Source organism: Giraffa tippelskirchi, chromosome 11, assembly GCF_054371585.1.
Source record: "Giraffa tippelskirchi isolate mGirTip1 chromosome 11, T2T-mGirTip1v1.2.pri, whole genome shotgun sequence".
Taxonomy (NCBI): domain Eukaryota; kingdom Metazoa; phylum Chordata; class Mammalia; order Artiodactyla; family Giraffidae; genus Giraffa; species Giraffa tippelskirchi.
Genome location: NC_137285.1, coordinates 119772491 through 119790279, shown reverse-complemented (window position 1 = coordinate 119790279; position 17789 = coordinate 119772491). Strand labels below are relative to the sequence as shown.

Here is a 17789-nt window from a genome sequence, read left to right as displayed (position 1 = left end):
TGCAATTCCCCCAGCCTTGGGTCACAAAGAGTCAGACACGACTGAGCGACTTTCACACAAAGGTCAATGAAGGGAAGACCTGGAAATTACAGACTTCACAGAGCACAGTCATATTGAATTAAATAGTCCAGTCTAAGAGGATGATAAGAGAGGCCAGGGTTATGGAGGTGAGAAGCAACATTCCACAGATGCCCTAAAATCCACCTTAAATCTGGGGTAGAGGGCTGGCTGACCATGGAAGGGACCTTTGCTTCCTCCTCAGTTCTGTCAGTAATTTGGAAACGGGCCATCGGTGCCTCCCTTACGTGATGTAGAAATCCAGGGCCTCCAAGCTCATTTAGTAAGAGAAGAGTGCAGGGATACAGGACCAGGAAACAGGCCCAAAGGGATTCATTACCATCCTGTTTCTACGACCAGCATTTCTAGGGGAGACCATTTCAGCTGAGACTAAGGCTACATCCCTCTAAACACAGGGGTAGAATAGAGGGGGTGGGGTTATGGGATGAGGAAACTGGGCAGCCTCCCCCAGGACAGGCCCTGGCTTGGTATTGGCCTCAGGGACAGTGAGATCAGTCATTGCTGGGTCTCCTTTGAGCAGCCCTTCTAATATCTACGTCCTCCAGATTCCCACTGCTTTCATTTTTCCCCAGCAAGAGTAGCATCAGTACCCATGAACTTTGTCTGACAAATGCACCATAGCTAGATGAGCCTCTTACTTGAGGAGCTGTGTGACAGAAGCAGTTTCTCCTAATTCTCTACAGGCTTGAGAAGAGGTAAGCCATATTCTTGTTCCACAGAAACTTCCAAGGCCCAAGGACTCAATTAGCTCTCTCTCTGTAAGTGCCACATTTCCAGAGCACATCTGCAGAGGAACTGAAGGCACAGGAGTTCTATACTTCTCTTGGTCAGACTCCTTAGACTTCTAACCCAACTTAGCAAAAATTTTACAAATTGAATACTGCTGGAAAGGTCTTATCTTCCTTCTCTTCATAAAACATTTATTTTACATTATTTTATTTATTCAGCTCTTTTGGCTGCACGGTACAGAATGTAGGATCTTGGTTCCCAGACCAGGGTTTGAACCCTTGCTCCCTGCAGTAGAAGTGCAGAGTCTTAACCACTGGACCACCAGGGAAGTCCCCCTCCTTCTCCTTTTCTACTGGATCTTCCTTGACCCTCAAACAATCCCCTGGGTAGTCTGTGTGGTCAAGCAGCTGGGTTTCTCAACCACCTGAGGTAAGAATATTGTCTTACTTTCAGGGATATGTGCAGCCTCTTAAAAGATGAAGCCCAGTGCAGACCTAGGAACTTCAGCTACTCTGTCTTCTAGAATCTCTGGTGCTTGGGCTCTATACCTCATCCCAACTCCCTCTATTGGTTTTCTAAACATGAAGAGGAATCAGTGAGGACTGATGGAAGATTCTATGCTACACCCCAGGCCAGGGTGTCTACCTCCTGGTGGAAGCATCAGGACCTATTTTCAGACCCCATGTACTTTTTCTGGCTTCTGATAAAAGTGTTTACACTTAGATTATAATAAATGCCTCCAAAGGAACTTTAAAAAGCAACTGATAGGTCTATCACATGCTCTAACACGTTTTTAGCATTAAAATCCTATAAACCCCATATGGACTAATAGAAACCAGTAAATGTCAAATCTATGACTCAGTAGAGGGAAATGACTTAGAGAAATATGTTTCACTTACAGATTCTTATGTTCAGAGTTGGATTTATCTGCGCAGTTCCTAAGGTGCACGAGGCCGATTTCTGTTAACCTCAGATCCCTGTCTCTTAGATTTTCTCCCTGAGATTGGGTACCACACCCCAAGAGCAGCTTCCAGAACAGGAACTCATCTTCCACCTCTTTGTGGCTCCTCAGTGGTGTGTGGATACCCTGGCCCTGCATGAGGGAGAAGGGGATCTGGATAAGGTGAAGAAGCTAGGATTATTGAGCCTGATTACAATATACAGCACAAACTCTTTTGCTTCCTATATCTTTTACCACTTCTGCCCCAAACAAACAATCTGGATTTCCTGAATAGGTCCTTATTTTTTTTTTATCATATTTCTCAATAATCTCAGGCTGACATTTTATCATAACTTGTTTAAAAAAAATAACCCCTTGTTTTGCATTGATCCTAAAGGTTTAGCTCTAATAGTGACAGTACCTCAAACTCACCAATCTCTAGTCTCAGACAGTCTATAATCCCTTCCCTGAAAGCCTGGACCACTGACCTAAGTTGGACATACTTTATCTCTTCTAATGAGGCTGTGACTAGTTTTGAATGCTGTAAGCAAAGTGAACATAAGTTATTTTGGGAAGTATACTGAGGTGCTTTATCGAAATCACATTTCTGTACCTGTTTTAGTATTACATTTTCAAAATAGGCCTATGCAGAACACTGACTGGGTATGTAAATCATTTGGTTAAACATTATACTTAAAACCTAAGTACCAGAAAAATCAGAAGCATGGATGTCAGAATATTGCTTTATTGTTTTGAGAGAGGTGATTTGATCTTTCTGGGGAGATACATATTTAGGTTTTAGATCCTGAATAATATTCTCATGTAGTGACCTCTTACTGTTAGCTGTTACTGTGATGCTTATTCTCCAACTAGATGGGTTCTTTTTATCAAGATATAAAGAGTCAGAAATTGAGAGATCAAGAGGAAAAATCAGTTACCATTGGATTGGCCATCCTACAGGGCCTCTGATGTTACAAAACTATGGAGCAATCACAACAAAAATTCACCAAGAATCTACTTGGTTCTAGGCAACTGAAGAAACAACACAGAATGGAGCACTGGAACTCCACCCTGGGAAGTGGCTTCATATTGATGGGGATTCTGAATAACAGTGGGTCTCCTGGGTTGCTCTGTGCCACAGTCTCAGTCCTGTACACGCTGGCCCTCACCAGCAATGGCCTGCTGCTTCTGGTCATCACAATGGATGCCTGGCTCCACGTGCCCATGTACCTCCTGCTCAGGCAGCTCTCTCTCATGGACCTCCTCTTCACATCTGTTGTCACTCCCAAGGCCATCATGGATTTTCTGCTCAGTGAAAACACCATCTCTTTTGGGGGCTGTGTCCTTCAGATGTTCCTGGCACTGACAGTGGGTGGTGCAGAGGACCTCCTACTGGCCTTCATGGCCTATGACAGGTATGTGGCCATTTGTCATCCTCTGAACTACATGGTCCTCATGAGGCCGAGGGTCTGCTGGCTCATGATGGCCACACCCTGGGTCCTGGCATCCTTGAATGCTTTATGTCATACCCTGTATACCATGCACTTCCCTTTCTGCATGTCCCGGAAAATCAACCACCTATTCTGTGAGATTCCACCTGTACTGAAGTTGGCCTGTGAAGATGCCTCTAGATATGAACTCATGTTGTATGTGACTGGTGTGACCTTCCTGATTCCACCTCTTGTTGCTATTCTTGCCTCCTACACACTAATCCTATCTACTGTGCTCCACATGCCCTCAAATGAAGGGAGGCAGAAAGCCCTGGTCACCTGCTCTTCCCACTTGACTGTGGTCGGGATGTTCTATGGAGCTGCCACATTCATGTATGTTCTGCCCAGTTCCCTCCACAGCCCCAAGCAGGACAACATCATCTCTGTCTTCTACACAATTGTCACCCCAGCCCTGAACCCCCTCATCTACAGCCTGAGGAATAAAGAGGTCATGGGGGCCTTGAGGAGGGTCCTACGAAAATATATGCTGTGAACACACTTCACCATCTTGGGAGAGCTTATAGCTTGACACCAAAATTCATTCCTCCTTAAAGTCAGAAGTTTTCTGATAAAAATGAAATACTCATGGAGTGGAAAGTATATTGACTCATAGTGGAGAGTATATCTTTTAATAGAAAAATGAAGAATGTAGCTTTACTTGTCAAATGCTATTTTAAATTGTCTTTCTGTGAAGTAATTTATGAGATATATATCAGACTGTATTTATTTAATTATTCACTTATTTATTTTTATTGAATTATAGTTGGTTTACAATGTTGTATTGATTTCCTCTATATAGCAAAGTGACTCAGTTATACATATATATATATTCATTTTTATATTCTTTTCCATTATGACTTATCTCAGAATATTGAATATAATTTCCTCTGCTATACAGTAAGACCTTGTTGTTTATTCATTCTGTATGTAATGGTTTGATTTGCTAACCCCAAACTCCTAGTTTATCCCTCCTCCTCCTTCTCTCTTCCTTGGCAACCAGAAGTCTGTTCTCTATGTCTGTGAGTCTGTTTCTATTTTGTAAGTAGGTTCCTTTGTGTTATAGTTTAGATTCCACAGATATGTGATATCCTATGGTATTCTTCTTTCTCTTTCTGACTTACTTCACTTGGTATGATGATCTCTGTTTCCATCCATGTTCCTGTTGTGTACTTGTGCTTGGCTGCTCAGTCATATCCAACTCTTTGCGACCCTTTGCACTGTAGCCCACCAGGCTCCTCTGTCCATGGTACTTTTCAGGCAAGAACACTGGATGGGTTGCCACCTCCCTTCTCCAGGGGATCTTCCTGACCCAGGGATTGAACTCTTGTCTCCAAAAGTGACAGTGTTAGTCATTCAGTCATGTTCAACTCTTTGTGACCCCATGAACTGTGTAGTTCAACCAGGCTCCTCTGTCCATAGAATTCTCCAGGCAAGAATAATGGAGTGGGTAGCCATTCCCTACTCCAGGGGATCTTCCTGACCCAGGGATCAAACCCAGTCCCCTGCATTGCAGGCAGATTCTTTACCATCTGAGCCATCAGTGAAGGCCCCATCTTCCTAAAACCACCCTTTTAAGAAGGTTAGTTGGTCTAAAATTTGTACAAAACTCAAGGTCCTTGTCCCTGCTGTATGGTCCTTGCTTAGGTTTCCCAGTTGAAATTTTCTTTTTTGGGACCTCATATTGGTTCAATATGGAGTCCTGCAAGTCAGAGGTCCTGTCCCAAGTTTTCAAAAACTCCTCTCCCCATTTAACACTGTAGTTAATTGGGAAAATAAAGAGTAAATTTTAAATACAATATGATCAAATAACAAATGCTGGAGAGGGTATGGAGAAAAGAGAACCCTCCTACACTGTTGGTGGGAATGTAGTTAGTGTAGCCACTATAGAAAACAGTATAGTAGTTCTTAAAAAAAAAATTGAGTTACCATATGCTCCAGCAATCCCACTCCTGGGCGCCTATCTGGACAAAAGTACAAGTCAAAAAGATATGTGCACCCCATGTTCATATCAGCACTACTCACAATGGCCAAGACATGGGAGTAACCTAAATATCCATTAACAGATGAACAGATGAAGATATGGCCCATATATACAGTGGATACTACTCAGACATAAAAAGAATGAATGAATCAATTAATTGTTAATTAAGTCCATGGGGTCGCAAAGAGTCAGACACAACTGAGCAACTAAGCACAGCACGTGATAATTATAATTAACTATTAATATTAAATCAAGTATGTAATTAAATCAATAAATATATACTAGTTGTATTCAATATAATATAATTAATTATAGTTATTTATATCATAATTAAATATTGTAATTATACTTAATTATTAATTCATTCTTTTACATGGCTGTGTAGTAGTCCATCATATACCTATACCACATCTTCATCCATTCATCTGTTAATGGGCATTAGTTTATTTCCACATCTTGGCTATTGTGGATAGTGCTGGTATGAACAAAGGGGTACATGTATCTTTTTGACTTGTAGTTTTGTCCAGATAGATGCCCAAGAGTGGGCTTGCTGGATCATATGATAATTCAATTTTTCTCTTTTGGGGGAATCTCTATACTGTTTTCTATAGTGACTGCACTTACACTCCCCCCAACAGTGTAGGAGGGTTCTCTTTTCTCCATACCCTCTCCAGCATTTGTTATTTGATTATATTGTATTTAAAATTTACTCTTTGTTTTCCCAATTAACTACAGTGTTAAATGGGGAGGGAGGTTTTGCAAACTTCAGACATGACCTCTGACTTGGAGGAGTCCATATGGAACCAATATAAGGTCCCAAAAAAGAAAGTTTCAACTGGGAAGCCTAAGCAAAGACCATACAGCTGATGAGATGTAGTCATCAGGGGCAGGGCCTTGAGTTTTGCACAAATTTTAGACCAAATGACCTTCTTAAAAGGGTTTCCCAGGTGGCACAGTGGTAAAGAATTCGCTTGCCAATGCAGGAGATGCAGGAGACTTGGGTTCGATCCCTGGGTCGGGAAGATCCCCTGGAGGAGGAAATGGCAACCTGCTCCAGTATTCTTGGCTGGAAAATTCCATGAACAAAGGAGCCTGCTGGGCTATGGTCCAGGGGGTCACAAAGAGTTGAACATGACTGAACGACTGAGCATGCACACACGACCTTCTTAAAAGATCATGTTAGCAGCCTAGTTTAATGCCCACACTAGTAGTGGTTTGGATGTATTTGCATTATGTTCGCTCCTCCTTTTTCCAAACATCAGCCATCATGGAAACTCCCCTGTCTGGACACTCCAACAGGTGTTTTTTATTTGTTTATCTTTGCTTGTTTTGTTTCTGACATGGAGACTTTTTAATGCTGCCTAAAATTCCAAAAATACTGAAATGTGTAAAAGAGAAAAACAAGGCATCAGCAAAGGCTGTAAGTAAACAGCTATGTTTATTATTTCACAATAAACAAGCACGCAAACAAGACTGGTTTTCCATTATCCCAAGGCTATATTGAATTATCCTTACACTTCGAAAGGTATGTTTGACATGTGTAGATGTGTGAGTCTACAGATATGTATTTATGCTGAAAAGGAGAACTCACATGTGCATACAAACACATATTTATTCTCTAGTAGCTTAAATATGCTGTGCTGCTACCATTTATAGTACAACAAATAATAGACATTGTTTTCTCTTTTTGCTAATTGACTCCAGTAAATCCTGTTGGTTTCATCTATACAATACATTCCAAATGTGGGCACTTCTTGCAGCCTCTCCCCAAAGCATCTTAGTCCAGTCACCATAATCTGTTGCCTATTGTTCCACAGTAGCTATTTCTTATTTCCATTCTTGTCCCTCCATAGTCTATTTTCTCTCTTTCTCCCTCCTTAAACTATTTATGAAGGTTATAAACATGTCAGAGCATTTCACTTTTCAAGAAGGATACACATGTTCTTGCTGTGTCTACCGGTCAGTCCATATTTGAAACTGTGCTCTCTTACATTCACTCTAACTCCTTTGACCTTCTTATTGTCCATTACACGGTTCAAAATTATACCTGCCTTAGAGCCAATTAGTAGCTATTCTCCTAGCCTGTGATGTTTTTCTGTCAAATCTGCTTGTCTTACTATTTCTTGTCATTCACATCTCATCTTAAAAATCTTAACTTTTCAAAAAGGTTACTGATTGAAATGGCATGCACCCAAACCAAAAGACATTATCACACACTGTGTTTTAATTTCTTTCATTGTATTTATCATTATGTAAAACTTTCTTACACCTTGGTTTACCTGCTCACTCTCTGTTTCCACTTTCCAAAATGAAAATTCTATGAGAGCATGGACTCTGCTATGTGTGTGTCATAGCTTCTTCTCCATAAAAATTGAGGTATGAATATAGAATAGTCTCTATAATAGCAATGTATGTGCATGTAAGTGCATGTATATATCTTCACTGATGAAATAGAGGAATATGCTATGATCGTACATACAAAGATTACTATTTTATTTAAATGCAATATGTTAGTTTTTTGCTAGGTAACCTACAAATTCAAATTTTTTTTTTTTTTTTTTTTTTTATTTTATTTATTTATTTTTTTTTGCTTTCTTTTTTTTTTTTTTTTTATAAATTTATTTATTTTAGTTGGGGGCTAATTACTTTACAATATTGTATTGTAATAGTTTTTGCCATACATTGACAAGAATCAGCTATGGGTTTACATGTGTTCCCCTTCCCGAACCCCCCACCCACCTCCCTCCCCCTCTCATCCTTCTGGATCATCCCATTGCCCCGGCCCTGAGCCCTTGTCACATGCATCGAACATGGAATGGTGCTCTGTTTCACATATGACAATACACATGTCTCAATGCCATTCTCCCAGAACGTCCCACCTCACCTTCTCCCTCAGAGTCCATAAAATTGTTCCATGCATCTGTGTCTCTTATTCTGTCTCGCATATAGGGTTATCGTTACCATCTTTCAGATTCCATATATATGCATTAGTATACTGTATTGTTGTTTTTCTTTCTGGCTTACTTCACTCTGTATAATGGGCTCCAAATTCAAATTTATAACCATCAAAACTTTAATGGCATTTTTAAAAGTGAATTTGGACAAGCTAAGAAGTAGAAAATTGTAGAATAGATGAAAAATAAGAGACATGTCCTACCAACTAAAGCTACAGTAATTGAAATACAACAAAGGGTAGTAGTTTATAAATATGCAATATTCATATTGAAATTTAATATATTTTTTGGTGTATTTGATATTAATGGGAAAAGATGAGTAACAGTGATACTAGAAAAAAATGGCTAAATATTTAGGAAAATAGTACCATATTAATTCATAATACATGAATATATATATACTCTCCTAAAATAAATTCCAGATTTTTTTAAGATCTAATGGTTAAAACACAGTCTGATGTCAGGCTGCCCACCCCAGATTCATGTCCCTCTTGTTTCTGTGCATATGTGGGACCGTGTGATTGAACTTCAACCAATGGAATATGATGTGTGCTCCTTCTAAGGCACAAAACCTACCAATGAAAAACCTTTTAATCTTCATTTTTCTGGATATTGACATGCAAGATAACCATGAAACTTGCAAATAGCAGAACTTCTGTCAACCTAGGTCTACACATCTACCACTCCATCCCTCAACTAGAATTTGTGTAAGTGAAAAATAAGCTTCTGCTTGTTAAACCACTGAGATTTGAGATTTATCTCTTAGGACAGGGATTGGTAAACACACCTGGAAAAGTTTTATGGGAACACATTCATTTTTGTATTGTCTATGACTTGTTGTCCCATTGCGATAGTAGTTGTGATGGGACAGTATGGCCTGCAAAGCCTAAATATATTTAGTTTCTACCCCTTTACAGAAAAAGTATGCTGACTACTATGCTAAAGCAAATAGTATTATTTTAGATAAAGGAAAACTGTAAGCAGGTAAGGTAGGGGATCCCTGTATAAAGAGAACCAGGCATGGCTTTCTTGACATAGGAAGAAGCCATTTTTCACCTAAACCATTTTGTGCTCTAAGTCTGGCCATATTGCTAGCCCTTTAGCAGGTCTCAGTAATTAATGATCTTAAGGGAACAAAAGAACACAGAAAAGGCAAGAAAAACAAGAAATCCTTCCTTCTCCTGACTTTGCCTTAGCTGTGTCTTTTGACTTGATACCCACCAAAAGGTGAATCCAGATTTGGGGTATCAAAACTAGAACTGGAACTGGAAGATGACATAGAATATTTTTGTTATATTAAGGGCGAGAAAAGCCTGTCTTAGTAAAAAGAAAAGGATTCTAGCCTCTTACCGTCCCCCCCCCACCCCCATCACATCTTTATCTGGTTGACTCTTTCATCCTTCAGTTTTCAACTTAAAAGTTACCTCCTCACAAATGCATTCTGTATGATTTCCAAAGGTCTATAATTATGCCATTCAGCTATTCTGCTGTAATAATCTTTGCCAAGGTCAGTAATGACCAAATTGATAAATTCAATAGCCTTTTATCAATAATACAGAAAACTCTGAGTCATTTGAGAAAACTTTCCTGGATGGTCACTCCTCTCACCACATCTGACACTCCATCTGTTTCTCTGATTCTTGCTGCCTCAGACTTGATTGACTATACTTCCACCTTGAAATGTTGGTAACTGCAAGGTTCTGTCTTGGATTCTTTCCCACTATCTTTCTTGAACATCACATCTCATCCAGGATTGCACTTCAGAATTACCTTGGGATATTGTTACGAAACGTCTGTATTGCCTCCATCTTTGCCATCCTTGTGGTCTATACTAGGACCAATAATTTGCATTTTAATATAACTTTCAAGATTGCAACGCATAAGCTTGGTTTTCTGATTAAAACCTTTGGCACATATCCTGAAATATGTCAAATTTCACTTGCAATTATTTACAGTAAACTTGAAGATCTGTTTCTCCAGCCCATATCTCTCTTTTAAACTCTAGCTTTATCCATTCATTTGAAAATGATATTTCTTGAGCAATAACAATGGCTGGATACTTTACTATATATGATAATATAGAGATCAACAAAGCAGTCACAGTTTTTACTGCTGTGGAATTTGCAGCCTAATGGACGAATCAGATATCAAGCAAATAAGTACACAATTTGCTTCTACAAAAGCCATTCCATTACTTAAAATTCAGTGTACAATTTTTAGTGTGCTTAAGAATCACTTGGGACTCATTACAAATGGAGATTCCTAAGATCAACTTCCCTACTCCACCATATATTGAGCAATATTTTCAAAAACAACCTAGGAATCATTTTAAGTCATAATATGTAAAACTATGGTCTACATTATAAATGCCTTACCAAGGCATAAATAAAGTAGTGCCACAATTCTCATTTTCTTAACTTCATCCTAATTATCTATTACTGTCTTATAAATTACCCATATACAGCATTTTCAGAATTACATGCTGGGCAAATTCTTCAGTACAAAAAAGAGTATTTCTCAGTCTAGACTCTGTCTTACTTTCATCTTTATAGCTCATTATTTTCTTAACATATACATACTCTTAGAAAAATTCTGCCATTTGCTATTCCTTAAATATTCTCTTTTTAAAATTTCAGATATTGTTAAAATGAGAATTTTAAGCTATGCTAGAAATATAACACCATCAAGACTTTACTTTTTTTGCATCTATAGCCTAATCTTCCAGAAATATACCTGAAATATATGATGTATTCAAAATATATTTGATGAATGCATGCAAGTATGAAGAAAATGAATCCATTTTCCAGAAATACATTCTTGTATTTGTGATAGTTTTGTTTGCTTCTTTAATTTTGATGTACAGTTGTCTACTTGTTTTGATTTCCTTATTAGCTTGTATGGGCTTGAAGAGTAGTGACTGTTTATTCATCAACCTTTCATTTCCTTCCTTCCTCTTTCCCTTTCTTCCTACATTTTTCCCCCTTCTTTTCCTTTCTGTATTACTTTCCTGTGTCTATCAAGGTCCCTTGTTTTGATTAGGCAATATACTGAACTTATTTGAGAAGACATGTGGGAAAATAAGAGAAGAAAAAAAAAAGTGGAGGAATGGAATGAAAATGGGAAAATTTTATAATAAAATCACTTCTCTCCACATCCATAAAATTGTCGTCAAAATCAGAGATTCTCACTTTCAAAAAAACTATTTTGCAGTCACCCTACTGAGAGCCCCTTTGACATCCTTGTTCCTCAGGCTATAAATGATGGGGTTCAGCATGGGTGTCACTGCTGAGTAGAAAACAGAGATCACTTTATCTCTTTCATTCATTATCTTGGAGTTCGGTCTCATGTAGGCAAATATTGCTGAGCCATAGAAGAGGACAACAACAGTGAGATGGGAGCCACAGGTAGAGAAAGCCTTGAGCCTTCCCTCCCCAGATTGCATCTGGATCACAGTGGAGATGATATTCCAGTAGGAAATCAGGATCAGGGAGACAGGAGCTAGGAGGATGGCGACACCCATTGCAAAGATGGTCATTTCTGTCCTGTAGGTGTCTGCAGAAGCCAGCTTCAGGAGGGCAGGAGGTTCACAAAAAAAATGGTTAATGATATTGTTTCCTCGGTAGGGCAAACACAACGTGAATGTGGTGTCCACCAGAGACACAAATGCTCCACTGGCCCAGGACCCTATGGCCAGCTGGGCACATACCCAATGTGTCATGATGGTAGTATAGTGCAGGGGCTTGCAGACAGCTACATACCGGTCATAGGACATCACCGCCAGCAGTGCACACTCAGTACACCCAACCAGAAGTAAAATAACTATCTGTGTTGAGCATCCAGCAAAGGAAATGGTTTTCCTTTTTGTCAGGAAGTGGACTAGCACCTGGGGAACTGTAGTAGTAGAAAAACAGAGATCAGCAAAGGACAAGTTTCTAAGGAAAAAGTACATGGGTGTATGGAGCCTGGAATCTATGTGAATGAGCACAACGATAAGCAGATTTCCTAGTACAGTCAGCAGGTAGATGATCAGAAAAACAAAGAAGAGCAGAACTTGTGTCTTTGGATCCTGTGAAAGGCCCAGGAAGACAAATTCAGTCACATATGTTTGGTTTTCTTCTCCCATGAAAATTTAATACTCTTTATAGGTCAGCACAAAGAAAAAAACACACACATGTCGATCAGTTAAAAACTATATGAGTAACAAATATTTTAGCAATCAATATACAAAACTGGGCCATTGACTTCCAACTCTTATCTGCTTCCATATGTTAGAAGAAAGAGTTTTCTTTTTGCTTGGTAGTTCTGACAATTGAAATCCATTTCTGATTTTCTCTGCCCTTGAATCTTTCAGTAGAACCAGAGAGCCAGCAATCCTCTTGAACATACTATGTGACCGAGCTTTGGCTGGACTACACACAGTTCTGAGAAGATTATAAGAGCTTCTCACAGCGCATCCTTCCTTTTACATAAGTTTGGGAAACAAACATACTGCAATTGCTTTAAACCTGTTAGATTTTTATGCTGCAAACTGATAACATTTGTGAAGGCAGATTTTTGTCTTTGTATTTACAAAGTGATCCTAAATAAGTGCTCTGAAGCCAGGAAAAGGAAGTTAAAGGAAGATGTTGTTGTTTGTAACTCCGGCCCTTAAACAAATTCACCTGTCATTTGTTCTCCATGTGAAGAGGACGCTGAGGTGCATCAGTAAAAACAGATGCCTCTTTGGTCATTGTACTCTGTGGTGTCCTTTAAACATGCTCTAGTCTGTCCTCAACACTCTTTTCTCTCTCTTTGCACAAAGCCCTTTGGCAAGAATAATACTAATTATCGTGTGTCAGGTACTCTCCTGGGGCCAGTCATTATTGTTTCTTTATCCTTTTAATTTTAAATCTCAATTCCATGAATTAATTATTATTATCCCCCAGATACAAATGATGAAACAGACTCAGAGAAATTTTCAAACTGGTTCCTTTAAGCCTTTGTCACCCTTTCTATATCCTGCAATTATGTTCCTTTCTTACTAAAAAAACTGGTTGTAGAGAAGGCTAAGATTTAGCCCAGTTCTCTCCACTCCTTGAAGATAAATCCACAGATTTTCTCCATTTTAAGGGTTTTAGAGCTCATCCACTATGGCAGAGCTATTTATCAGTTCAGTTCAGTCACTCAGTCGTGTCTGACTATTCGCAACCCCATGGACTGCAGCACACCAGGCCTCCCTGTCCATCACCAACTCCTGGAGTTAACTCAAACTCATATTTATAGGCCCACAAATAACAGGCATATTTGAACATATTTTAAAGCATTTTGAGGTGTCCTGCCTAAAGGACAATAGAGAGAATTCAAGGAAAAATATTGAGAAAACTGACAAAGATTATTTGCAGATCTCTAATTGTACATCTTTAAAAAACTCAAAGGGATCCAAAGCAAGCTTAGTAAGATGAGTAAGTGAAAAATAAGTAGGAATTTTAGCAAAAAAAAGAATTCCTTCACAGTCGCTAAACTTAACAGTGTACGGTTAAAAAACATTCAAAGACCTATGTGAAGAAAACCATGAAACATTATATTTGAATAAATGAATAGGCAGATTAATTTTATGCATCAATTCAGTCAGTCACTAAGTTGTGTCCGACTTACATAGAACATAATCTTATAAAGATGTTCATTTCATCCAAATTCATCCATCAAATTCATTGAAATTCCAACCTAATTCACAGAAGATTTTTGTAATGGAATTTAATAAGCTTATTTTTAATTTCTTCTAGATTAGTAATTTTATAGTAGAAAATGAGGTGTGGAAAAGAAAAATGAGAGAGTAGAGGAAACATACCCAACCAGATACAAAATATATGATAAAAATTTCCTTCCTTACTAATATTGTATATACTGAGCTGGCATAAAGCATTTGACCAATAAATATATTATAGAACAGAAACATTTCCTAGTATGTATGAAAATTTTATATTTGACAAATGGTGCATCTGAAGTGCATCACTTAGTAAAAGATATAGAACAACTGGATATTCACTTTAGAATATTACATATATATTTTTATATAAGCATATTTATACATATATATAATGTAAGTATAAGCAATAATTAATCCCAATTGAGTTATCTAATTTTTAAAAACACTTTAATTTTCTGTGTAATTAGATAATCTGTCTACCTATTTTTTGATTTATCTATCTATTGGTCTATTCAATCTTTGGGTAGTAAAAACTTTCCTAAACAAGCACACACACACACACATATACACAAAGAGAACGAAATCATAAAGAAAAATGCCCACAAAACTGGCAATTTAAGAATATCAGAATCCCACTCTAAACAAAATTTAAAATAAATAAATCTGAGAAAATATTTCAAACATTTTAACAGAATTTTAAAATTATTCTCAGTATATAAAGGACTTACAAAATCAATTATATATAACTTATAAATACATATATAGGCAAATTGTCAGACTTTATATGTGATACATTATTTTAATCTTTTAAATGGAGTGTGAATGGGTGTGTGTATCTGTGTATACATGTATATTTGTGGTATATGTGTGTTTCCACAGTCATTTCTCCTATAGTGAGAGTCAACTGCTCATGGGCTGCTGCCATTTGTCAGGAGACAGCATAACTCACTGATTGGCAGTTGGGGCTCTGTAGCTAAACTACAGGGTTTAAATTCTAGTTTTTCTGGTTGATGTTCGACCAACCATAGCAAATTCCTTGGCTTTTCTGTGCCTTGCTTTCCTCATCTGCAAAATGATGAGATTAATAATACATATCTTATAGTGCTTATGTAAACATTAAATAACATACAAAGCATTTAAAGAAATTAGGACAGTAAACAAAGCTAGCCCATAATATTATATAATATCCCATTACAGTAATAGGATTGTAATCTAGAAGTAACTGAAAGATAGGAAAATTAAGGACAAAGCATAGTAACACATGGCTGCTAGGTCTGAGTGAGGAAAATGCTTCTTCTCCCTGTTTTTACACTTTTCCTTCTTTTGCCCTTTGTTCATCCTTTGGAACTGGATCTGTGTTGCTAGCAGAATTCAATGTTAAGGCCAAATATGATAGGGGATGATGAGAGGCTTCTAGGTATATGGAATGAAGGGCAAAGACAAACTTAATAGTTTGATTTAGTCATGTTTTTCTCTCTTTTTGAAAGTCTTACTATGGAAATTTCCAAACATATATGAAAGTGAAGAGAATAGTAAATAAAATGTCAAATACCTAATAATAAGATTCAAATGCATTAATCAGTTTTGATAATTTGATCATCTAATTTATTAGAGTTTGACATAATAAAATATACTTATAGCTATTTAAAAGCTCCTTTATTACTGAAAGTCTAGAAGAGAAATTATTGTCATAAAAGTCTAACATTAGAACCTAGCTTTTTCTCAAAATTCAAACATAAAAGATAAAAATAACCATATTTAAAGATTCTTAGAAACTCTATTGTGTATAGAAGAATAGTTTGCATACATATTCTATTGTAGATCAATAGAAATTAATCTGTTAACAGTGATTATCCCCAGAAAATAGAATTCTTGAGGGAGCAGGGCAAGTGACTGAGATTACACTTTTACTTTTTAAGCCTATCTGTATTGTTTGACTTGTACAATGTAGCCTGCATTTTCTAAAAAAGAAAACTTACATGATTTAAAATGAAAAACCTGAAGGAATTACAATGATAATACACTACAAGCAATACAAATTATAACAATGAAAATAATATTAGAATAATGTAAAAACTGAAAGATATATCACTGGATCAGAATAGAAATAAAACCTTCAAAGGCTGTGCAAGAATTGTGTGAATGCTTCTGATAAGTCAGTAAAGCACATATTATCCAGCTGTAATCATGCTGTAATGACTGACCACAGGCATACCTTTTTTAATTGCTCTTCACTTTACTGTGCTTTGCAGATATTGCATTTTTTTTAATAAATTGAAGATTTGTGGCAATTCTGAGTTGAGCAAGTCAATTTGCACCACTTTTTTCTTAAAGCATTTTTGCACTTAGTGTATCTCTATCAGTTCAGTTCAGTTCAGCTCAGCTACTCAGTCGTGTCCGACTCAAAAGATTTGAGCATAATGTGCATTTTTTTCTATATAAAGATAAGTGAGTTGCTAAAATAAAACATCTAAATCTCTATTATCATTGCTTGGCTAGTCAAATTTAACATTTAATGTTATAGTTCATATTATTTTCCTTTTGTTTAAGAATGGAATTTCTGAGTTCCCAACTTTAATCTACAAGTATTTTTATCTTGATAGGCATCATAATATAATACTATCATTCATTTATCATCAATAATCCACAGAGTAAATTTTGTAGACATGAAGATATTACACAATGATTCCCTAATTATGAGATAATAATTATTTAGTTTTGTGAAATTATGTCAGTATAAAAACCAACTTTTGTTACAATTTGTGATGTCACATACACATTATTTGAATGTTATAACTTCAAACATAAAATACTAAGAGATTAAATTTATTTCCAGATGTTAGATATAAATTTTAGTAAAATATCATATTTGAAAAAAAGAAATATTTACAGGAGAAAATGAAAAACTATTCGCTTATCAAATATATTTTTAGAGAAAACAGGTACAGTGTTAAAAAAAAGACAAGAAAAACAGAGCTCTTAGTTTCAATGAATGTAGCACAAATATATCATTGATGTAACAATACTTCCTACCTCTCAGTAAAATCATACTGATGCAACAACAAAGACAAGTGAAACAAACTCAAATCTATTACAAATGAACGTATTTTCTGCCAATCTAGTTACATGACTATATTCTCCATATATTAAACAATAGGACATTTGTTGAGAAATACCATTTCAATCAAGAAATTTTAACTTTCTAGAAGACAATACAGAGAGTAGAACATATTACATTACAATGTACAGTTCTTTTCTCTGTAGACCATTTATATATTTCTGCACTGCAAGGGTCCAACTTGACCATGTGACTTGCTGTACATCTCCTCTATGCAAGAATTTTACATCTCTCTCTGCTAAATATTGGCCATGTGACCTCCTTTGTTCCATGAATGTGGGTTGGAAGGGTGTGTCCTTTCAGAGCTGAAACTTTTAACAGTTATTTTGTGGCTTACCAACTCTGTATTCTTCCTCAGCCATGAAACAATATTTGAGATAGAGAATGCTCCATTTACACAGGTCCTCCTGTGAAAAGAACATGGAGTAAGATTGCAGTAAACCCACACTGAAAATGTAGCATAAGTAAAATATAAATTAATGTTGATGAAAGTCACTGAGATTTTAGTGGATGAAGTACATCACAACCTATGCTCACACTACTATCCTGACTTACAGCTAGATGACAGATACTCCTATGGACAAAAATGTTGCCTGCCATTTCAGTAAACAAAAGATGTTGCCTACTATCAAGCCACCAGCCACTCCAGCCAAACCTGACAGTGAGAAGAGTTCAGGGTGGAGAAAAGCAGGATACTGGCCTTTGATGAGCTTCCCTCATAGCTCAGTTGATAAATGCATATCAAAGGAATAATTTCAATGAGCCCAGACTCTTGCATCTTCTCATACATAGAAAAACACTAAAATCATTAAC

The 17789-nt window shown here is 37.1% G+C and overlaps 2 protein-coding genes across 2 annotated transcripts; one reads left to right on the top strand and one right to left on the bottom strand.

The window, feature by feature from the left end:
- The first annotated feature begins 2797 nt into the window (after positions 1–2797).
- Positions 2798–3730, top strand: LOC145526094 (olfactory receptor 2AG1-like). Its single transcript, XM_081540911.1, has one exon. The coding sequence runs from the start codon at positions 2798–2800 to the stop codon at positions 3728–3730; it is 933 nt and encodes a 310-aa protein (XP_081397037.1).
- Positions 3731–11371: 7641 nt separating this feature from the next.
- On the bottom strand, positions 11372–13999 carry LOC145526095 (olfactory receptor 2D3-like). The gene has a single exon (XM_081540913.1). The coding sequence runs from the start codon at positions 12293–12295 to the stop codon at positions 11372–11374; it is 924 nt and encodes a 307-aa protein (XP_081397039.1). The 5' UTR covers positions 12296–13999.
- Positions 14000–17789: the final 3790 nt, after the last annotated feature.

Coding starts and splice junctions, on each gene's coding strand:
- LOC145526094 (XM_081540911.1), top strand. CDS start 2,798: ATGGAGCACTGGAACTCCACCCTGGGAAGTGGCTTCATATTGATGGGG.
- LOC145526095 (XM_081540913.1), bottom strand. CDS start 12,295: ATGGGAGAAGAAAACCAAACATATGTGACTGAATTTGTCTTCCTGGGC.